This window comes from Calliopsis andreniformis, chromosome 5, assembly GCF_051401765.1.
Source record: "Calliopsis andreniformis isolate RMS-2024a chromosome 5, iyCalAndr_principal, whole genome shotgun sequence".
NCBI classification, from domain to species: Eukaryota; Metazoa; Arthropoda; class Insecta; order Hymenoptera; family Andrenidae; genus Calliopsis; species Calliopsis andreniformis.
This window is the reverse complement of record NC_135066.1, coordinates 11,559,754-11,584,672: the sequence shown is the minus strand read 5'-3', so window position 1 is coordinate 11,584,672 and position 24,919 is coordinate 11,559,754. Positions and strand designations below refer to the sequence as shown.

The 24,919-nt window shown below is 35.1% G+C and overlaps 3 protein-coding genes across 9 annotated transcripts; 2 read left to right on the top strand and 1 right to left on the bottom strand.

The window, feature by feature from the left end:
* Positions 1-38: 38 nt before the first annotated feature.
* On the top strand, positions 39-1,894 carry LOC143178837 (retinol dehydrogenase 13). 3 transcript variants are annotated; one of them, XM_076377717.1, is made up of 6 exons: positions 39-172; positions 571-736; positions 867-975; positions 1,072-1,386; positions 1,483-1,690; positions 1,757-1,894. In XM_076377717.1, coding segments are annotated over exons 1-6 (903 nt in total). In that variant the 5' UTR covers positions 39-170; the 3' UTR covers positions 1,860-1,894. The 3 variants fall into 3 exon arrangements, with proteins under 3 accessions (XP_076233832.1, XP_076233833.1, XP_076233831.1); XM_076377718.1 differs by having other exon boundaries at positions 67-168; XM_076377716.1 differs by lacking the exon at positions 39-172 and adding an exon at positions 194-411.
* A 2,366-nt stretch (positions 1,895-4,260) lies between these two features.
* Positions 4,261-5,412, top strand: LOC143179068 (tetratricopeptide repeat protein 9C). The gene has a single exon (XM_076378078.1). The coding sequence runs from the start codon at positions 4,343-4,345 to the stop codon at positions 5,210-5,212; it is 870 nt and encodes a 289-aa protein (XP_076234193.1). The 5' UTR covers positions 4,261-4,342; the 3' UTR covers positions 5,213-5,412.
* Positions 5,413-6,949: 1,537 nt separating this feature from the next.
* Atl (atlastin GTPase) lies at positions 6,950-23,042 on the bottom strand. 5 transcript variants are annotated; one of them, XM_076378074.1, is made up of 8 exons: positions 13,694-14,420; positions 12,814-12,891; positions 10,830-11,086; positions 9,932-10,711; positions 9,612-9,833; positions 9,232-9,446; positions 9,092-9,158; positions 6,950-7,832 (listed from the first exon to the last, which is right to left on the bottom strand). In XM_076378074.1, exons 1-8 carry the CDS (start codon positions 14,169-14,171, stop codon positions 7,701-7,703), a joined length of 2,229 nt encoding a protein of 742 aa, XP_076234189.1. In that variant the 5' UTR covers positions 14,172-14,420; the 3' UTR covers positions 6,950-7,700. The 5 variants fall into 5 exon arrangements, with proteins under 5 accessions (XP_076234189.1, XP_076234190.1, XP_076234192.1 ...); XM_076378075.1 differs by lacking the exons at positions 6,950-7,832; positions 13,694-14,420 and adding exons at positions 8,029-8,497; positions 22,982-23,042; XM_076378077.1 differs by lacking the exons at positions 6,950-7,832; positions 13,694-14,420 and adding exons at positions 8,029-8,497; positions 22,621-22,707.
* Positions 23,043-24,919: the final 1,877 nt, after the last annotated feature.

The window sequence follows — 24,919 nt, the reverse complement described above, 5'->3', positions numbered from 1 at the left end:
CCACTACAATTATTGCATTTGCATACATATGACTTTATTTTTCACATTCATAAAACATTTCAAGCGCTAACTTGTATGAAAACCTAAACAATTTGCAATAAATGAATTTCTGCGAAATCTATGAAATACTTACTTAGTGAAGAAACACTTGTAAAGCATATATCATATGTATGTACGTACAGTTTAAAACACGCGTGTGAATGATAGTGTGTCAGGTTATATTAGATCATAAAGACAATACAATAATAGTAGACGATACTTTGTAATTGTTTCCTGTTAAATAGTTTTAAACAATTCTTGTCGTTACTTCATCATACATTAAAAAATGGGTCTTATACGTTGGTCCATTCCAAAACCTTTTTATTACTATTCTGCTGGCATAACTATCGTTGGTGGAACCTATTTACTAAAGTAATATATTTATATTCCTATCATTATTTTTTATCATAATTTAATAACTGTAATTCCTTTCAAGTAAAAATTAATAACAAACACTTTAATACAAAGAATACCTACATAAATCATGAACACTGTTCATATTACTTACATTTGTATGTATTTTATTTGTAGGGATTATTTTACTGGAGCAGAATATAATACTACAGAAAAATTAACTGATAAAGTGATTATTGTGACAGGAGCAAATAGTGGAATTGGTAAAGAAACTGCAAGGGCATTAGCCAAACTTGATGCAAAAGTCATTATGGCATGCAGAGATATGGAGAAATGTGAAATGGTACTTATATTGTTGTTAATATCTTATATATGAAATATTAAATTTGTGATAACATCCTCACTATTGATTAATGGTTCCTCAGTGTCACTAAGTGAACTGTTATTTTATTTATATATTCTTTTTCCTTTAGGCACGTCAGGAAATAGTATTAGAAAGCAGAAATAAATACGTTTACTGTAGAAAATGTGACTTGGCTTCTCAAGAAAGTATTAGAAATTTTGTCACTCAGTTCAAAAAGGGTATACCTCTACTATTATGTATTGCGACAATGTATTACTAATATACTAATAATTTAAGAAGACTGTTTATAATCCTATTGTCTCTTTAAATTGCAGAGCACTCACAACTACATGTCCTTATAAACAATGCAGGAGTAATGAGATGTCCTAAAAGTTACACTACTGATGGAATAGAAATGCAACTCGGAGTAAATCACATGGGACACTTTCTACTCACAAATTTGTTAGTAGACGTTTTACAACAGTCAGCACCCTCAAGAATTGTAAATGTTTCAAGCGCTGCACACATGCGTGGTAAAATTAAATTAAAGGATTTAAATAGTGCTGACTCTTATGATCCCGCCGACGCATATGCTCAGAGTAAATTAGCTAATATTCTATTTACCAAAGAATTAGCAAATAAATTAAAAGGTATAAGATACATGCTTTAATTTGAAATATGACTTCTGTAAATAATTCTGATGAACTTTAACATTGATTTCATGCTTTCCTTTTTATTTTACATAGGGACTGGTGTTACAGTAAATGCTGTTCACCCTGGTTTAGTAAATACAGATATAGTAAGGCATATGAGTATCTATCAGGTCTTTGTTGGAAAAATATTTGTAAACTCAATAATGTGGATATTTACTAAACCACCACGAAAAGGAGCACAACCTGTTATATTTGCTGCAGTAGATCCATCCATAAAAAATGTGACTGGATCTTATTTTCAGTAAGTTTATAATATTAATGATTAAAAATAACGTCGAAGTATTGTAATATTGTTTTTACATTTTAGGAATAATGACATTGCGGATGTCTCGGCTGAAGCAAACAATGAGCAAATTGCAAAATGGTTGTGGGCAGTTAGTGAAAAATGGACAAAATTGAATGTTATGTAATTTAATCTAGATATAATAAAATTTTAAGACATGAACGCGATTAAATTCATCACAACACCAAGTTTTAAATTTCGTTATATACTTTACAATGTATACTTATGTGTATATGTAAACCAGAACATAAAAAATTAGGTGAAAATAAGTACTTTACTTGCAAAATTGCAGGTTATTTGAAAAGTAAATGCATTGCAGTTATTCATACTGCAATTTAATATTTACATAATGACACATGATTGTACTTTTGTTGATAAATAATGTTTTGAAAAAAGAAACCTGTGGTTGCAATTTTGCACTTCAAACATATGCAGTAGTATATGAGTACCTAAAAATATTCATGAAAATATTTAATATTGTATGCTTACCTTAGTTTTTCTTACTCCATTCATAGCAGAGTAGATTTGTATTTCACGATACAGGCAGATCAGTCTCTCATTTTCCAATTTTGCGTTTGAGTCTGGACAGTAAAAATATTATATATTATACTTCATATATATATCTTCCTTCATATATTTCCTAATATGTACATGTGTAGCTTTCCTCCATCGAAAATTTTAAGTTCTTTGAAGTCGATCAAACAAAAAGATTAAAATTCTCGAAAACAAAAATTGAAGCGTGACAAAAAGGTAGGATGAAAGATTCGCAAAGCAAGAAACAGAATTTTACCCATCGCCATGTTATTTCGTGTAAAATCAAATATCAGAATATCGATACGGTCTCTAGGTACTATATAAAATTACACTCGTGGAGAATAATTACATTTCGTATACTGAAATTATATGTAATAGTAGATTAACCGCGAGAGATTTTCAAATAAAATTACCGTAAATATCACTAACGCCAACGTCGATTGCACAAAGCTAATTAAAATGATAGGATTTACCTGTTTTCATTGTTTCGGAAGTTCAGATCCTCTTTCATTACATAATAAACATGAAAATACAAGAAACCGAATTATCAAAAGTATAAATGTTAAAACTAGATTGATTAAATGAAGAATTAAACATTTATTCTACAAAAAAGGTCAACGAAAACCGAGAAACTATCTTCATATCCAAAGAGGCGCGAGAGCAACTGGTAGAAGCACGGTGGAGCATGCGTAGCAGAAGTGACGCAGTCACGTGACTGTTGTTCAAATTCAAATATCTGTAAATTCTTCAGATAAATACCTTTCTTTAAAAAAATGGTATTTGTATATACAAAAAAATATTTCCGTACAACAATTTCAGTTGTAAAATATATATTTAAAAGATATTATGTATGTTTGCTAATAGTATTTTTAATCAAAATGTAATGAACGATTAAACATTACAGAAAAAATAAAATCTTTCTGAACAAAAGAATTATTCCATAATTACAAAGTTGCAAGTTTCGTTGTATCTCATTATTGAACAAGTATAAATGTTAATAGTTTGCACGAATCCCTGAGTACAATTGTTACTAACAATATGTGAAACAGAAGTCGCTGTTGCGATGATTATTTTATAAGAAATATCTGTTTTCGTACATTATTCTTTGTTCAATTAATCTTACGATTTCTGTAAATTTCTTGATATTTTGTTAGCTAACAATTGTAAATATTAACAATTTGCACGAATCACTACTTGCGATTCTTATTAACAATATATGCACCAGAATTTGTTGCTGTGATAATTATTTTATGAGAAATATTAATTTTTCGCAAAATATTGTTCGTTAGATCAATCTCGAATTTCCTACCACCTGAAGAACTTCTCTGATAGATTCCCCATTTTCCTCAAGACAATATAAATACTCCTGCAGGAGCACGAGTATCTCACTCGCCGCGGGTCCTCCGGCGGGTGCGGACCCTCCTGGGGATCCACTGGAAGGACCACTAGGACCTGGACCACCCTTGACAACTAGACATATGGACTCCACTGTTCATATTTTCATCACAGATTTGAGTATTTCAATTTTTTTATTTGAAATGCTTCCAATTGCATCTAATTTTGTTTCCTACCACTCGTAGCGCTGTACTCGTATTTTAAACTGTTCGATAACGTGGGGTATGGTAGGATCTTGTCCTCTCTTGGATTTTTCAGTTATGGTACATCTTTGTTACATCTTGTTTGTGCTCATACCTATGCGCGTCAGTAAATGTTAGGTGAAAATTGATGTATGAATTTGTAATATATTTGTTTAAATTTCGTATAGCGTTATTTAATTGCAGAAGTGTATATATATAGTGCCTATAATAATCACATAATACATTAAACTGCTAGCTTCTTTCTGTGAGACATCCCAACTTTTATGTTCGAATTTGGTATATAGACTAAAGCGCATGCGTAGTGAAAAGGTGCAAAAGAAGTCTAGTGAGAAGTCTAGTGAGTATAGAACCTGTGGTAATAACACAATAGATACATACTATCTAAGTAATACATCGTTTTGCATATAAACAAAGTACGAACAATTGATATATTAATTTTCGTATTATTTTGTACAGGAAAGATTTGTTAAAGTAAACTATGTTGCTGGAAACATGGGAATCGGTGGATAAGATTGTGAGAAAAGATGTAATAGAGTTTGGTCCCTTTTCTAAAAAACCAACAGAATGTGCCAGTTGTGAAGTTGTCATTGCAAATATACATTCCCCTCACGTATGTGTCGAAGATTTAAAAAACAAGTTTCATTCAAATATTTTAGACAATGTAACCGAGAAAACATTAATAATAGGAGAGGCAAATTGCGAAATAGATCGACAAATCGAACGAGCACTACAAATGATGATGATACTTGAGAAGAGTTCAATTACTTTGCATTTAACATTAGAAGGAGTCGATCAGCCTGTAGAAATCAGGTTTGAGGTAACATTGGTCAAAGTAAAACCACATAAGCCAATGTGGGAATGGACACCAGAAGAAAAATATGCTATAGCTTTGAAATATAAAGAAACTGGTGTTTGCTTATTTAAAGAATCTAGATGGGTGGATGCGTTTCATAAATTTAGTAAAGCCTGTAAAATTCTTATAACATTGGAGCCAATACCTGATCTAGAATTAGATGCGAAATTAGAAAGTAATATTAATAATCTGAGACTGGTATTGTATAATAATATGGCTGGATGTCAATTAAATCGTAAAAATTATGAACACACAATTTCCTTATGTACAAAAGTATTGAATAAAGAAAATAATAATGTTAAGGCATTGTACAGAAGGGGAGTAGCACATGGAAGTCTGAGAGACTTTGAAAAAGCTGTTGCTGATTTAATGATTGTAGTTACATTAGAACCGCATAATCGAGCTGCAAAAGAGCAATTCCTGATCTATAATGTAAAATTACAAGAGGCAACACAAAAGTTTGAAGATATGGTAAGAAGGATGTTCAAAACATAATATTGTTTTCAGTTAAGATAAATAAATTATAAAACATTTGTATTTTGTATATAGAAAAATATGCATTTATTTTTATTTACAATAATATACACTACAATTAGATTAAGCTATTTAAAAATTATAAATAAGAAAATTAGTTGCAATATGCAACCTTATATTTATCCACATTATTTTATTACAATGTTATTACAAAAGTCCGCTTAAAATATTTATATTGCATACATGACAAGTATATAAATGTTTCATACTAAATAATTACAGAAAAGTATTTGTCAGTAGGCCTTGTTTAAACAATTTGATACTACGTCTTGTGACAACGCAAATCATATTAATATTTGTTAAATAAAATGCCTTAAGACATATTTCCATAAGTTGCTTTATTTGCTTTAAAGTTTATGATTTAGAGGAATAATTTTACTATCATTCCATGCAAACAGTGGTAAAAATACTGTTGTATTATTCAAAATTACATACAAACAAATTAAATTAATTTCTGTATGCTAATTGTAATTACAGTTTGCAATTACTTGAAAAATATGTACTTACAGAACAATGCAAGTTAGTTAAAATAATAATTTTTCGTTCCCTGTACTTATATTAGATGAGACATACAAATACAACAAATTAATTTAAATTAATACATGACTTAAAATAAGTATTTATACCTATATTTAATGACCCCTTTACCATGACGTTTTTCATACAATTTTAATAATGTGTAAAACAAGGCAAAAATATTTTTAATATAATCAGTTTAAAGATACAGTCAAATTTAATGTAATATTTATGAAATATAAAGAAATAGTCGTAAATAAGATGGCTATAAAAGATACAATTTGTCTTATTTCAAAGTAAAAGTGATCATTAATAAATTTCAACATAATTAGTAAATAAATGTTCCAGAATTTAAACCACCACCATCTGTGACTTTATATATCATAAAAATGTGTATGCATCTGATAAATTCTAGATAAATATATTAATAAACATAAAAAATAACGGTGTATTAACATGTACTCAAAAATGGATATTAATTACATATACATAATATTAAAGAGAAATACATATCGTCTGAGTGGCAAGATAATTAAATTTTAATGTATTTTAATAATTTCCTCTTTTTATGGAAATTAACTATATGTATGTTCCAACAATATTTTTTATTGTATTCGTTTTTATTTGGCACTTATACAAACAACAAAATAATATAAACAACTAACATTATTATATCTATAATACCTGTAATATGGGTTTTAAAAACAAAATTACTAACATTCAGGCGCAATTTTAATAATAAAATTTGCTAGAAATACTAATAACTCTGGATTACTAATTAAATCATATTGTCAAGCTATTGAGTAATATTGAAAATTAGGTCTAGCACATTTAATATGCAGATTTGAGCACGATCAACACCACATTGACAACAAAATTTATCTTATGAACCATTGTCATAATGTTTGATATTTTTAACAAGATTTTAGTTAAATTTTTAATTAAGTGAATTATTAATTAATAAATACGTATAAACTTCTATGTTATCTCAATATTAACTGCTTTAAATTTAAAGAAATATATTTAAAAGGCAGAACAATGTAATTAAATTAATTTTATTTTTACATGTTCATAGACAATTTATGGTTCATAAGATTAAAGTATAATGATATGACTATATTAGACTGTTGTCAATTTATTGGATAGTATGTACAACCAAACTATATGATAAATTACATGGCATGTATATAAATTTAATTCACTTTAGTTTAAACATAATGAATTTTGTTTAGAATTTGCTAAGTACAAAGACCATTTGAAAGTATTTACACTTTACTTTTAAAAAATTACTCAATACAATAGTGATGTATAGTAAATCTGGCACAAATATAATTTAACTATGTTAGTTAATACACAGAATAATGCATAAATGTACAAAGTGTGTATTATTTAAATTTTATTTCAAAAATAGTTCAATATTTTGTTTTCTTGTGGCCTTGAAATGCAGTTACGTATGTTCTTTTAATTAACAAGTTACTCGTGAACTCCGATATATATAAAAAAAAAAAATGTAAAAACACTTGTATTTCTCGAAAAATTTTTTTTTAAACATACATTTCAATATAAAAGAAATAAATAAAAGCAATTATAAACATTAAAAACCCCAAAACTGATAGTACGCTCAAATTAAAATATCACACCAGTAATTGTGGAATTTTGTCTTTCTAACATCATATTAATGGTCATCGACAGAATTAGTAAGTACGATTTTCAACAATTAAATATGGAATTACAATAAACTGTATTTACATCCGCAATTACTTGAAATTAAAATATTTAACACACAACTTCTTATTGTGACTTAATAAACAGATCTACTTATGGCCTCATTTGAATAGTCAGAACTGAAATTTTGTTATGCCACACACTGGGTTTAATATATTGACATAAGCTGTAATAGTTTTGAAAAACCAAGTTGTGAAGGGAATGAATGTTATGATAACTTAGGCTTGCCATTGGCAGTAACAGTGGCATTTAATGTAGAATTTGCAGCCATTTCAGCAGCTTGAACCACTGCAACATGAACCGACTTCTCCACAAATTGTTGGTAGAATGGTTTCATGAACTGAAGAGGAAAAAGAAAATAATATTTTTAGAGTACAAACAATAATATAAATATTATTAATATCGAAATAAATTATGATTTATGGAGACTTATTGATGTAAAATGTGAATTAATTATAATGATACAATACTTTTGTTCAACATTTTAAAATACATAGAAAGTTACTTTCATATTAACTATGAACAAATGTCATACCTCTGAGATATTGACTCCTCTTAGCAGTTGGTTTACAGTAAAATTAAGAGGAAAAAAAAGAAAAAGAAAGGTGAAAACGGATAAAGATTAAAATTGTATAACTCAAATGTAAGTGTTCATCAAACAATCAAACAATAAGCGTGAATACTTAAAAAAATATTCAACTATACTTAAGATTACTGTAAAAATTTATCAAATAATTGTATACGTATATTACGAAGTATAGAATCTGTGTGAAAATAAATGTTGCGTAATGTGTGGAAAGCATTGAAATAAATGTTATGTAATGCGGGAATAATGTTATGAGAAATATATTGAAGAGAACATAACGTGTCTGAAGGAAGAAGACATTTATCTTGTTCGTCTTCCTTTATATAGTAATTATATGCTCTTATTAGTAATTCAAACATTAATTCCACTGCAGCAAACAATAGTAGTGCATAGAGTGACAGTGGAGTATGTTTTCCAGCCTGCAGAAATAAGAAATGGTAGATATGAATTAGGAAATGTGATAAAATGGTGAACGCAATCACGTAAAATATTCGGTTTGAAATTATATGCCCATAAAAATCGAATTAAAATTTTTTATAAAAATCGAGAACATTTTCCATGCGATTGTAAACGTTAAGACTAAAGAATATTTAAATAATTTCTATTCAATAGATACTTTTCTTTTATCTGCATTACTTATGAAAAAGTATTTAGAATACAATCTATTAGTGTATTGTATACTACATTTGTTTTTATTATATTTCCATATCTAAATTTTGTATAAACGTCTTCTTGAAGCTACTTACAATAGCAGAAAAAATACCCATAGTTTAAAACTATTCTCTTATAATTTCAACGTTTACTATCAATAGACTGAAAGAATATTTTTGCTTCTTATTAAAACCCTACGCACCGAATAAGAATAGAATTGCATTTTCAGTTGTACAAGTTTAATAAGCATTACTTGCTATTACTAATGCATTATTTTTTTACACGTATTCTACAAATAGAATGGTCATTTCAGTGGATTCAAGTACCTAGATTTGTATGTATAAAACAAATACAGTACTTACATTATACCAGAGCATATTAGCCATGTCGTCTAGAACCTCGCCAAATGATCTGAAGTCGCCACTGTAACTGTATAAATAAAAAACACTGTGTTACTAAAACGAAAAGATTCAGAATTTTTGTAAGAGAAGTATCGGTATACCTTATGTATGCCCACAAGATAAGTGCCAATATACAAAGTCCAAGAATGAAATTACAAGTATTTGCTAGTATGTATAAACCAGTAAGGCCAAATAATCCAGACAAAATATACATTATGACAGCAACTACACCATAGACTGCTGCTGTCCGCATTGCTTTGAAAACATTTTTGTTTTCGTTTTGTGCTTTGAACTGAATGAAAGCTTCATCCATATCCTACAATGAACAAACCATTCATATTTATATTACCAAGTAACAAAGATAAGTATAAATAAACATAAAATAATACATTTAATTCCTCTTTCTACATGTAGAAGTTTAATTGTGAGTCATATGTAAACTGTTTTTTATAGTGCATATGTCTTTATAATACTTCCTTACTTTTATTAACTTCTCCCTATACATTTCACTAAATTCTTGTCCTCCCATTTTTCTTTTGTTCTGGAAAAATTGAAGAGCTTTATCAACCGATGCAGTGTGTTCTTTTTCTAAAGATGCTGTTGCCAAAAATGGTTGACCTCCTCCACAAATATTTTCCATTGATCGCATATAAATATCTTTAGCTTCTGCTACTGCAGATAAGTTATTTGCTTCTGCTGTTGCCTAAAAATAAAACGTGTAAACAAAATATAGAACTAACAAGTACTAAAAATATATTTAACAGTAAGTAATAAAACGTGAATAAAATAGTAAAAACTTACCACTAACATACTTTTGGGTTCAGGAAGCTCATCTCCCTTATAAATTTTTATGTAACTCTTAAAATACTCTACCAGGTCTCTTGCTTTTACAATCTGACCATTAATCTTTTTTGTAACTAAATTTTCTGGAGCTAATAACATTGGTATCAGTACTTTGAGCTGTTCTTTGAACTCTACTTGAATTTCTGATAATCTACCATCAAAGTACGGATTAGTGGCAATGTTGAGACCTGGATGTGGCATAAGGAAGCAAGATATGTCTGAGAAGCATGACTGGATATGTTTCCTCAAGCTCTGTAATTCTGGGTGCTGTCTATCAGAAATTTCTAGTCTTCTTTGTAATATTTTTTGCCCACCCTTTGCACCATATTCTGCTTCATATGGATAACTCCAATCTCTTACTAGGAATTGCAATTTCTGGAATGGTGTACTTCCAGACTTTTCTAATGCCAGTCTACCATATTCAGTAAAAAGTTGCAAATGTTGCAGGTCATCCTCTTGAATATTTTGTGATAGATTATAAATTTGTAGAGATGACAACATTGTACTTAAAGCAAACACTGTTGCACAATCTCTAACTGTGGATTGACTATCAAAAGCACCTTGTGTATCCATTAAAATTATAGCCACTTTTTCACCAGTGGGTAAAGTACCAGGAAAAACTTTTGACCACATTAGTATTCCTGTTGTGTCTCTCTCAGAACCTCCTTTCCATGAAAACCCACGCAGAGGCTCATCTTCTTTACCCAACCAAGATTCTACTTTGTTATTGTTATTATACTATTTTTTAATATCATTAATTACGTGATTAATTCCCAGATACACATGAAAGAAAGAAGTCTTAGTCAGAAACGTTTTATGACGTATTACTTATACATGAATTTAATCATTAACATACCTGACTATTCATATATCGCAGGAAGAAGTCAAGCAGGAAACTTTTGCCTTTTCTGAAAGCACCTGCTACAGACACAACAACTACACTTCTGTCTTTAACATCATTCTGGAGAAGAATTTTTTCCAAAGCTTCTTCATTTAATTCAAAGGTATGGTCTGGATGAGCAAGTACAATTGGTATAGGTTTTCCTTCATCTGCCTCATTATCTGGACTAGCCAATGAGACTTTTTCTATTCTCTCTTGCCAGCTTATATGGTCTAATAAAATTCACAGATGGATAATTTTAGTCATTTTATTATACATTTCCAAAGAATAATGAATATGAAAGAGGACCATAAGTCCATAGAACAAATTATCAGTTAGCAGCACAGAAATGTTAGATCTTACTTAAAGACTACTTATGTACAATCCTTTCAGTATATGTCTATGGCCAATTGAAATTTCGATACATTGGAATAGGTGTTCCAGCTAAACATACAGACATGTTACATTCATTAGATAAAACAAGAAAATAATCTGAGATTAGCTACAGCCACTTATGTACGTAATATGCTGATCTATGACACGTAACTTGAGAATCAACAGGTAGAGAGAGATACAGAATTCAATTGCTACCAAAACATTCGATTTTCTAATTATTTTCAAACGAACGATAAGGTTTTAAAATAATTCAGTTAGTATTTAAACAATTGCGAACTTCAGAAAAAGAGAAGCCAAAGCATGTGATTATTACTGCAGTACATGCCGATGATAATCGGGTTTTCATATCGATGTGAATTATTAAAGCTTTATTTTTATTAATAGATCCCATAGAGACTATTTCTTTCATCATCACCTGTATTTGTGAATATTGAAACTGCAAACTTTAAGGATATTTCCACCTGCTTTCGGTGGTAAAATCGTAGCTAAACTGAAATGCGAATTGTCAACTGTTCAGGAGGAACTTGAGGGGCAGGGGCATTTCAGACTAACATGATGAAACGCTTTCGAAGGAGCCCCGAGCTATTACTTATTACAAGCGAATGGCCAATTATATACTCGCGCGAATGCTAATTCCGCCTCCTCTCTTCTCCTCCGTCTTCTACCTTTATGCCAGTTCCTCGTCATCGTTGACGACGATGAACTACACGCCGTCTGTCGCCCTTCCAGCCGCATCAGTGCCTTGCAATCTTGCACTTACACGAATCATTACCGCATTCAATTCGTAAATACAGAGCGTCGAATTTCACGTCTGGAACGGAGCGGGCGCGCGCGCGGCAGACGGTCAAGAAAAACGAAATAGAAGAGAATTTAATTAACCGAGGCTAACTGAATCGGAAAAGAAGGAAACGCTGAAATGCAACTGGGCCAGCAAAAATGTATCGTGGAGTAAACGAACTGCTTCGAAGTCTCTCTAAAGCTACGGTTACAGTGGATGAGTTTTCTGACGAATATGTTTGAACTATTTTTCGTATGAGCAAGAGAAGTTCAGACATATTTGTCAGAAAACGCAACCACTGAAACCGCGGCCTAAAGTATAATTACATTTTCTGGGTAAGAAAGCTAAATGGAAATTAATTATCCATTAACAAGGAATACAGAAAAAAGAATTAATGATAAGTGAGCCAGATGTAAAACGATCATGAAATTGCAATTATTTATTTAATCCATGAATGCTGCTCTACTTATTATTCCTCCCATTGAGTGTCCACGTGTCTTGTAGTGAACAACTATTAAATATGTTAAGTCTAAGGAAAAATAAAATAATAACAAGCTACATGCATCAAGCGGCGTTTCCTCGATATAGAATCATATGTCATTTACTTCGGTCTCGTCAAAGATGTGAATGACAGAGTACGGAAGTAAAATTCTAGTTTCGTATTTGAATATTACTTAATGAACAAACAAACGTGGTGACATGTTCCAATTTCGTTGGTCAACAGAAATCGTTAAAAAAAGGATATGAATTTGAAAAAAGAATAATAACGAAGACAGAAAAACTCACCCACTGGTTCGTTTGTTGTGTAAACCCGTGGTACACGGTTCACGTTCTCGTCGAGGGTCGTCATCGCAACTTTTTCGGCTGAAAGCAAATTTTTGAACACACGTTTAGCCTCGTTTATCCTTCTCACCCGATTTTAATGTTTTAGGTGATCTATACACAGCAAAATTGACACGCCCCAGCTTGATACACTTTACAAGATCCAATACGAACGATCATAGGTAATAGAGCAGAGATGCAGAGAAGCGGTTAAAGCCAAAATCGAAACACCGAAAGGTCCATAAACGGGAGCAAAAGTGAAGTAATGTAAACGACTACTCGGGTTTCTGGTAATAAGCCAATCCCTTTCACAATCCGAACTTTACTCGACTTCATACTCAAGTGACCGCTTATCGTAACTATATCTCAAGATCAGTGGATCGTTTAACGACTCAGTTATCGCGAATCTGTTAGCTTCTCAAGCTTTTGCTAATAAAGTCAATCTCCTTTGACACTGACCCCTCAAACTGGATCGAAATTAAGCTCTACTTAGTTTCACACTCAAGCGTACACTTCGCGGCATAATCGTATTTTGAGATTTACGTTAGCCCCACTCCATTATTCTGACTCTGTCAGCTACTTTCGTCCACGACCGAAGATTCCCAAATTCGAGCGAACCTAACGCGCACCGTCTCGTGGATGAACGATCATTTTACGTCACAGTAGTATTTTAAGCAACACATTTCAATTACTGATTTTCAATATCGCGAATCTATCGAGGGCTCGAGTTTCTGGTAAGGAGCCAATCGTTCTCGTGAATCCTCAGGATTAACGTGCAAATGTTAGCCCTGGACAGTGCTCGAACGATCTTGCAATTAACGTGACAACCGTATTTTCAGCGCACCATGGATCACATTGCGATGGACGGTGTTGTTATCGCGGTTCTGTTGGGTTCTCATCCTCGGCGGCCTGGTCGGCTCCCTTGGCCTGGTTAGCGGTTCCTCGAGCCGTTTCCGACCCGACGGTGTCTTTCTCCTTTCGTTCATCTTGCCTCGTTCACATTCGTCGCGACGGGTCGACTCTTGAACGTGTCGAAAGGAAACAGGAACGGCGGCGGTTGAAACGAGGGAACGAGGTAGCACCGCCAAGCACAGACACTCCGTGCACACACGATCAAGTACTAAAGCGCGAGAGCCGACTAGAAATACCCTGGCGTGGTGGTAGCCAGCCGATGGGCCGTGGTTAGCGGCGGAGTTCGCGAGTTGGCAGCATCCCACAATCAAGAAATACCGGTGGAACCTGGGAGACACGGCTGCGACCTGTGTCACCTTGTGTGTCAAGACTAACCGCTTATGGTATGATATTCTACACTGTTCGACCATCGTTTCTTCGACCTATCAGGCTTATTTAGACTACGTGAATGAGGTGATGTTTGTACGAAACAGGTGGGAATGTATTCAGGTTTCAAAGCGTTAGGAGCAGAGAGGAAAATTCTTATTTTTCTGGATAACGAATAGTAAATACGTTTTCATTTGTTGAAGATAGATAGGAATGTTCTTGAAGTTATTTAGAACGGTGAAGAATTTTTATTTGGTTAGCAATTGGGTTAAAGAGTATTTATTGAAGTAATTGTAGTAGGGAAACATTTAGTTGAAACGATTCGAACAATGCTTATGTGTGATGTCTCTATCATTCTTTCAATTTCATCAACGCAAATGACTTTTCGTTTTCAAATATTTTAGCAATTAAAATTGTCTAGTTCTTTAATATTTAAATTTGCTAATGTGAAAATATTCCAGTTTTCAAAGTCTTATTTTCTGCTTCACTTTCCACAGTTCAATTTTTAGTAAAAAATATCCTGCTTCTTCGTGAGTAATTTTGCATGTAGATTTCAAAAAAAGGTAACTGTTACAGAAGTATTTATATTTCAATAATTTTAGTAAATAATAAGTTAAATTAGGAATATATTATACACAATTCAAATATTTAACTGAAACAAATTTTATTTAATGAACTTTAGATAATGATTAAAATAAATCCTTAATTCACTGATAAGAGAAATTATGGCAGTTAATGTACTTCGAGACTTCGCGATGATATGTATATTTGAACTTCACGTATAATTGGTGATTCAGGATTAGACATTATTGACGAAATCTTCGACTTTACTCTGTTTAGGCTTATTCCAAACGATCTGAATGACAATAAGAAGGTAATCCTTGGATTACGCTATATCACTGTATTGAACTCGGAGCTCGAAGGATCGATTCACTCGATGATTGATCACTCTGTAGCGATTACAATGGTGTGATTGATGTTTACCTTCGGCTATTTCATGACAAGACTCTTAAGCTGTGGAAATATGAGGTTCAGAATGCTACTGTTCGCGAAGGATATTATTTTCCCAGTGAATTACAATTTACGAAGAGACTGATAGTTGGTATGCTTTTACGATGAACGGATATTAGCAGGCGTACCGTAACAGCAGCGTTCGTTCCCGTCGTATGTAGAATTTTATGCTCGTGCAAGAGGCCTATTTTTACCTTTCATTGGTTATTTTTGCTTTAGATAGTGCGCGTAAAGAATGAAGAAAATGCCAAATACGTCGTAAAATAAAACATTTAATGAACATTGAAATAAAGTTTGAATTCGAACACGCTCATAAAGACGAGACTGTATGAACGGTTTCAGGAAGTGAAATATAAAAGGAGAATAAAATACTAAAATAACGAAGATAATTACTTCCTTCCGTTTTTATAAAATTGTGTAACCGAAAATATGATAAATTGGGCGTAATTATAAATCGTTATCTAGTAAGAGGAAAGTGTGAAAGTGTGAAGTAGATGATAATGACGAAATGGAAGTAATCTGTAGAAAAAATATCAGGCAAATAATTGTTTTGATATTATGTTCTTACGCAACGTCGATTCATTCACAAACGAAACAATTCTTATCACTTATCATTTGTTTCGTAATTCTATGCAACGTAGTTCCACAATTTATGATGTTACGGGGTGCAAGAATAGTAAATAATGCGATTATTAATGATAAAACTAATATTTACGAAATGTATTTTGGGCGATTACGTATTCATCATAAATGTTGGCTGAATGTTTCTACAGGATTTTAAATATTTGAGAGATGAACAGAGGGACCAATACGTTAGAAACAGTAAGCTTAATTGAAAACCATAGAAAATAATTCTTTTTAAACATAGAATTTTTATTTTATTTGAAGCATAAATGCAAGAACTTAAAAATCGAAAAAATTACGCGGTGATGAACATATTACAAGCTTTAGAGGTACTATGATTACACATAAAGTACGTACGTCTGCTCGCTAATATATTATTATATTCCAACCTTGAACGTTCTTAACCTTTGAATCGTTTCACGCTGCACTGTGAAATACTTTTTGTACTCCTTACGTACATTATAACGTCAGCCTTTTTCCGCACAGCTGTAGAAAAACATGTTCATTCGATCCGAAGTAACAACTCGTATCAGTCAGCCTTCCTACTTCTAGTCCCATCCTTCACTCCGAAACCTCTCAAATCGAGACTTCACGAAACTCAAAAAGTTGAAACTTCTCTAACAGAACACTAAGCTAGAAATGTCCTATACCAGTGAAACAGTACAAATACAAAGTCTCGGGGTTGTGTAAAACAACATGCCACGAAAGTACTTCGTCATTCCCATTATGTTTCTCCATGTTCGTCTTTTCGCGAATGTTACCGATTTACGAGCAGGTACGGCGGAACAGCCGCAATCGAAGCAGCGCGTCAGCGTCAGCGAGCACGGATTTTAGATCGAGTACAGTTAGCACGAGCTGTAAAACCGGCGAGTTAACGATCAGAAGCCCGACGCACGGGGGTTACGACGTGCTTTCCACCGAGATATTTATTTAAGAAACCATCCCTGCCTCCCTCGCGATAGTCCCGCGGTCTTCGTGGCAAATGTTTTATGACAAATGAGGTTTATTGCGGGAAAAAGTGGAGGCTCGTAGTATGAGCGGGATCGGCAAGAAACCGACGGGGAACCAGACCAACGATGCACGAGAAGAGGTCGTTGCTATTCCAGAAAGCGAGCCAGGATTATTATGCTTCCTTCGGGCTACCGAACTATCGTTAATCTCGCTTACGGAGCCATCTCCTGTACGGGTTATTTATATTTCTCTGCTGGCGTACGACGCGAGTAACTGCGATTCCCGAAGTTTATGCAGTGCCATGCACGCGGTTCAATTATGAGTTTTGCAACAGCCGCTGGCTGTTTCTCGAACCTGATGTCTACAGCTCCCCAGTGGCAGCTTCTTAAGTTCGCTCCCAGCCAAGGGGGGAAAGCGGTTAACAATACTGCGAAGAAATCGGGCTGCAAGACGGTCGAGTTCTTCTTGCGTGGAGAAACATTACTTCCTCGGTTATCTACTTATTTATTTCGCTGAAGAGTTTCAACTACCGTCGTTGAAGTGGCTGCTATTCGACCCCTCCTGTGCTTTCCACGCGCGTAAATCGCGGGGCACACTTCGGCAGTGGTGTGTGTTAATCAGGAATGCGAGGTATTCGATGGTCGATATGTAAGAAAGTTAAGTGAAAGGCACCGTGGATTAAGGAACTGAGCGAAAAACTGATGAATGTTCCTATCTCTCATTTTATCTGTACACGTTTAACATGTTGGATGATGGGATTCATTACTTTCGGTACAGAATGTAGAATAATAGAACTTCGATTGACTAGTTTAATATTGAGTTCAAAGATTAAAAAGTTGGTCATCTAGAGAAGGCTTCTAGAGAAGATTTAAAAAGTTTTACTTGGGTGTACTGTTTGGGTGTACCTAACCCAGACCTTCTAAATATATTCATCACTGTAAATTTATCAGTAAATCGTGATTACATATCGTAAACACTTTGTAGTGTATCCAGATCGAATGGTATAAACTCTGATTACAGTATTAGAGACTACAGATGAAATGGATCCAAGTAATCGAAGCTCTTTTAGATTGTCTATGTTCTGACGTTCTTGCTCTAGAGTTTGTAAAAGCCATGCTACGCAAATTAGGTTCTATCTATGTTAATTTGAAACGGCCCACGCTCATCAACACTATTTACGTTATTTTCCACAAAATATATATACTTAAGTTCTTTAGAAGAATAAGGGACTCGATGAAATGGAGGTACAAATGCAATTCTTCCCCAAAATGAGGTGACTTCAGAAAGCAATAGATGAGATTCAATTTTATCTGGAGAAAAAATCGAACAAGTGTCTTCTCATAGTCGGTAATATGAGATAGTAATGTGTTTCAGTGTTTGGACGAACACTGTTTTTACTCTATTCCTACACTAGTCACAGCTTTCCCAAATTAAAGATTCAGTAATTGTACAAGTTCCTCAACTCCTATCATCTCAAGCTTTGTATACCCACAGTTCAAATTGTGTTTTAATACAGACAATGTTGCTCATTTCTATCTCTATTAATATACACGTATAGTTCCAAACAAAACGAAATACGACACAAACTAATAACAAGTATATAAAACATGGATCAAAGCAAACACTACTAAAAATAATAATTTGTTTGCTAGAACATATTTCATTCCACAAGCTTTCAATACTTTTGTGTTATACACGAAATAAGCGGCGGCACCTGTAGCTATTAGATACCCGTGGAAACTTCAAAGTTAATAGTGCATGAAACTGAATAGACAAGAATTAGTTTACGTTGTAAGTGGTCGAGTATCTGTTACATATCGGATAAGAGATCTTTAATAGCTAAAAAGAAAAGGTATCACGGTCTACTGCCCTTTGCCCATCGACAATCGTACATCGAGTCGGATCCAGTTACGAGAAGTTGGAGAAATAAATTCACGCGGCCGTCATTGTCCCTTGTGTCACGTTCAAGAATACGTCGTGGTCATCGAACACAATTGGTCCAACGTACGCATTGATATGACCTCACGACTAACTAAATCTCGCTTGTTACATGGAACGTCGTGGTACATAAGAGGTGTACAGCCGTCTGAAAAAATGTCCTAACGATCGCAGTTAGGAGTAAGATTGCTAGCGGTTGAGTATATGTAATGTCATACTTGACTCTAATACTAACAATGCTGAACGAAAAACAGCAACACTGCGAGAGTTTAATTTTGCACTGAATAGATAGAGACACACAGTGCTGCGTACTCTTTCTATCAAGTGCAAAATCGAACTCTCGCAGTGTTGATATTTGTTGTTAAGTTTTCATTTCGTTAAGCTAGTACTGGAGTTGGCTGTGGTAATATACGTACGAAACGCGTTACTCTTGTGTCTTATGCGTATCAGATAACGGGTGTACTTTTACTTTACGATTCGCATGTGCGTTGTCATTCGAAACGCTGAATGTTGGACCTTATCGTTGGCTATGCAAAAATCATTTGTAGACTCGTCATGGTGGAAACGCGAATTGTTGACCGTCGTGGTTTCTAATACTTGACACAGAAACGTGGAATTTCCTTTTGTTCTTTTTAGATATAGAAAGGCTGCAATTAAGTCAGAGTTGCTACATAAGGTGGCATAAACAAACTATAAGAAAGACAGATACTGAAACTACGTTGAGCTTGATTCTTTGAATATATGCCACTCGAGTGCCCTAAATACAGGGTGTCCAAACTGAAGTAGACCATCTAAATACCTCCTCCATTTTTAATAACACGAAAATCTAAAAAACTAAAAAGAAAAGTAATCCTACATTTCCTTACGCTAATTGTTAATTTTCAACTGTGAGTACTTGGTTTTAAATGCCATGTTAGGTGTTAAACATCTGTAGTTTAAAGTTTGTTGCACCCCACAGTATCGTCTATTAGTATTGTCTGGTTAACGATGCATGTATCATAGATTGTCTACGAATTCATCCGACTGAGTACTTGACAAGTTTAACTAACGAGACACGGAAACACGCGAGCGGCCAATGAAGCGAATTGGATCATCGCGATGTGGAACATACGTGCATAGTGTAGATGCGTTTCCAGGTGTACTGAAACACTTTAAAGAGGAGAAACTCTGAGTATTAGTCTTATTGGATTGCGATAGACAGATTCGCGAAGCGCTTCCTAGCAATTGACATAGTTTCCATTCATTCTACATCTTTTTCTCATTCCTGTTCGGTAAACCAAAGTAGTTATCTACACAGTTGCCTTTTACATGTTTCCTGTCTTAACTTATGGAAATACTGTCGTTACAAACTGTCCATTAACATTGCCTTCGTGCTAGGTAATTACTAATAAAATTGAAACCTTCCAGTAATCATATGATTCCTATCTAATATTATCTCTATTGGGAGTTGGATCCCTAATTGTTCGAAATACCTGTCTAAGGTTATCTACTATTTAATTTAATTACTGCTGACGCCTATGGGCATTGAATGACCAATGCAGATTAAACGAGGAATGCCTATAGACGTCAGCAGATATAATTAAAAGTAGCACTATCGAACTTTCACACAAAATGCATGCTAAGCATTAGTAGCCAGTAAGATAGCCGTACTTTCAAAGTTAAGATATTAGCATATATTTTCACTCAAACAAAAATCTATTCTTTCCCATTACTTATTCCAAGAAAATCTTGCTCATCTCTGGTTAAACTAAGGATCGTTTCTCACACAGAATCAGGCGATATTTGTCAGGTACGTGTAAGTAAAAAACTCAAGGAAATGGTGTGATCCAAGCAAACAGCTGTACCATAAAATATCACGCGATCATCGCACATAAAAGAGTCCAAGGAGAAATACGGTTTTCCTGGAAATGATCCATTAATGTCTACTAATTTCAAGCAAGAGTGCTGAAGGTTACAATGAAGCCGTTAATCGTAAAACAATACGTTCCCCTAACACTCGATTCCTAGAGCAGCGCAATGAATGAGATACCCTATACACGCGAAAGATGATCCGAGTCAGTACATACTTCCTCGAACGGTTTCGTTTGAAAACGTCACCAACCTTCAAGCACACGTTTATTTCCTATTCTTGATGTCAAAAGCGATGGGTAATTATGCAGTCGACGGCGAAGAGTTCACGTTTAATTAATCATTCGCGCGGAGCGGTTTAAAAAATTTATCGCTGGTTATTGTTCCGCGCTGTGGGAAGGAATACCGCGAACCATCGGGAAAACGGAACGACTGGTTTTGATTGGACGGGCGAGGTACATAAACCCATCGATAGTATTCAATAAAACACGGGCTGTGTCGAGAACCGAATAGGTATATCCCAATATGCGGCTCTCATTTCCAATCCCGAATATCACGCGCAGCGCTGCAGAACGCCGCGCTGAATCGCTCTGAAACTCGGCTGCTCGCTTTTCCCATCTCCTACATTCTCGCCGATTTCATTTAACGCGGAATAATGTAACTGTCTCGTATCAGTATACCGTCATTCTGTGTCTCACGCGTTAAATGGTACCGAGATGTTCCTTGTTTTTCTAGATCAAGTAGCTACAAGGGGTGGAGAGTGTTTTGAAACGCGTGCACATAATTTGAGGAAGATAATAACAGGAAATGTTTGTACTTGTAAATAACTAGTAGATCTCGGTTTCAATTCACAAACACTTTTTTTAGTTTAGTAATTCTTATGAAATAATATTTTCACATATTTTTCACCGAATTTTTATAAGCCTATGCTGAACTTCAAGGTGATAAGTTTTGAGGCACTCTTTTTTAAGAACGAAAATATTGTGTTAACTTAGATTATATGAAAATTATTAAAACATAAAAGTGTTACTGGAAAATCAAGTTAAGTCCGCGCAAATTTTTCTCGGCTTAGGTTTATCTTCTTGAGTTATTTCTAAAGTTATGTCGACGTGATACTACTAATACTATTTATTATTACGACAGTACTTTAAGTTACGTAAACTTCCTTTTATATTAAAGCAATATTCATGAATTATTAAGAGTGACTGCTAAACGTAATCCCTTTTGTTCCAATGCGATCTCTATCGCGATTATCGCGTGTATTTTCACGCGAGTAGTGAACCTAACGCATTAAATTTCAATGTTCCGGAAATTCCACTGCTATACTCTCTTATACTTTCTCTCTCTTGTATGAATAATAAAATACCATGCGTTTCCGCCTTCGGTACGATTGAGAATTCAATTATAATACACCTGTTGTAACATGCAATTTTCTTGATTTCTTTTTCATTCAATTTTTCTATAATAGTGAATATAAAAAGAAATAAAAAATTAGTAATTACTAAAAAAATAATAAAAAATAAGTCCAAAAATCTCGTAGCTTACAACACATTCTACAAATATCCAGAACTCAGCATTGTTTAGTTATATCTACAACAAAAGCGTGATACAGTTTATGAACTATTTATCACCTTGTTTTATGCGTAGTACCCCAATAGAAAACCAAGTTATTAAGATGACACGGAAAAACGTTGAAAAAGCGTAACAAGTGGAATAATTACCAACGTTGCTGAGTAATAAGAAGCAAGGCCAGCGGGCGATTAGCACAATTTAAAGTTCCCTCCTTTCGAGGCGCGCAGTTGACGACTTTTACGCGAGACGGCAGCACTTGCGTATCATGCTTCGAGCCTACGTCATCCTACTTTGACAGAACATCGTATTACTCTATGTAATTACGATGGTATAGCAGGCCATTATACTATTTATAGTCTGCTATGTCATTGTTGCTAGAAACTAAAAACTCACGTATCATTCGTAAAAACTGTTTACGACTTCGTTATAACCTCTACAACCGCGAACGTTACGCGGCACTTTCATCAATATTTGCACTCTTCCCATATATACATATTCCCAGCACGATTATTATGAAATCAGGTACATATATATGTTAGCAACGCGAACCTGATGTGATTCACAAGTCGAGATGCACAGAATTTTGAACGATGACTTAAGGTACACCTGGCAGTCTTCCCTCGCAAACTGTATTTCCGTTGTGTAACTTATGGCAATCTACCACGTGGTTAGAATTCGTTTCGACCAGCAACAACTGCTAAGGCGTATCCCATTTGGTTAAATGTGCACTGAAATCTTCGATGAAACGTCAAAAAAAGCACAAAACATAACGGTAAAGGTTACATCTGGCACTCGACACACATTTCGCGAGCCATCGACTATTAGACGCGCTCCTCGATATCACTGTTAGTCCTAGCACATTCCACCTTCACACCGTCTAAGAATGTTAAAAAATACGAACAGTACTTACCCACATACGATCTCCTGTGATCGCCACTCTGTTTACGCTGTTTAACGTCCGCCATATTGAATTGCGAATGACGCCACTTCCGTAGCTGCGTGCAACTGTTTCACTACGTAGGTTAAAGCGAACTTCGTTGCTGGGACTTTTACTTACTCATGACAATCGCGCGATTATAGCCACGGCAGTGGGACGTTAATTGAATGTAAATGCGAAGAATATAATGGTAACGAAAGTGAATTTGTTCGACCGTGGGAAGGAACGGTAATAACTTCTCAGTGTAATATCTTTTCCTCTTGTCAACCGAAACAATAACGACGATTTCGAAACTTTGAATTGATAATCGATTAGATTAGATAGGAATCCAAAAATAAACCAAGAAAATTGGTACTTCTTCAATAAGAATGCGTCTTTGTATCGTAGAACAATCGAGATCACGATTAATTCTTATCATCATGGAGAAACTTCGCATTCCTCTTAGAACTTTCACTAATCGTGGCCAGCTTCTCTCTGTTCAACCATCCACATTCTCAAAAACTTATCGATCGTGATACTAAACCGAGATTCTGCAATCGATAAGGAAATACTTGATAATAACCGAGTAAAACGAATCGCTTTAAAATAATACAGAACAAAGTATATACATTCGGACAAAACGACATCGCGGGTAATTTAAATATAAATTCTAAGAGGCTTTTTTTACATATTTAAATAGTATAAACTAGCAAAAGTGAATAAAGACAGTAGTTTCAACTAAAACCACTATCTTTGAAACAGGATTAGAAATAAACGCATAGAAATACTTGAAAATGGTATCGTAACTGTTCATTATAAAATGCATCGCTCAGAATGACAATACAGTAGAGCGTCGATTATCCCAACTGGATTTTCCTCGATCTTTCTTATTCAGAATTTCCGATATATGCAGTCTTAACAATGAAACTATACAAGGACCTCAAGTAAACCTCGAACTATCACTCAGTAACAGTTTCTCTAAAAAAAGAATTGACCGTGAATTTTGAAGTTAGCGTTAACTCTGATAATCGACATTCTGCAATATAAATGTCGCGAACGTAGCTCAGTTAGAAGGAAAACATTCGTCGTTCGCTACAGTATCGGTGCGCGCAGTCGTCCTTTAGCCGTCCATCTGATTCGCGGTTTCGGCGGAGCGCGGCACTACTTTCGCCGGCGGATGCGATTTGATCCCGGCGGTTGCGCGGTCGCAGATTCCCTATGGTGGAACGTGGATGCTGTGTGCGCGGTGGTTTGTTTCGTCACGCGAATTCAGGGTCCGTTTCGCCCGGACGATCGAATGTGCCCGAAGACGGAACGCGCGGATCGTCCCCGCGGCCAGACCGCCGTCCCGTGTCACGATGCAGCCCGACAAGCAGTCCCGTGCGCATTGACAATTTAACGCGCGAACCAGCGTAGAGTGGTCGAGCACGGGCTGGTAAACAAATGTCAGAACGGAGGACGAGAGGGAGAGAGAGGAAGGGAGGGAAACGAAACACTGTCGTGCGGTTCCAGCGCGAAACGGTGGCGCAACAGCGGTGCCTTTCGATCGCCGCGTCGTCGTCGGTGCGTTTCTTCCCTCGCTGAAACGGGGGCACGCGCCTTTTTTCTCGGCGGAAACGCGCGCGGAACGTGGTGCATCGTCCTGACATCCGCCGTCGCCGCGCGAGCCGAGTGCCACCAGCACGCGCGCATCTCCTGTCGGCTCTCCGCTTCCGTTTCGGCCCGACCAGCGCGCCGCGCAGCCCCCGCCTGTCCCCCTGCGCGAGACGCGCGAGTGGTGCCCCGTGCACGGTTGGAACGCGAGTGGAACTGGTCCGCGAGCCGGGCCCTTTAAATCGGAGCGGTCGAAGGGCGACCACTCTCACGCGCGCAGCGCGGACGCTGTTAGAGGCAGGACCCACGAGGGCATTCCAGTCGTTCCCTCGGCCCGAC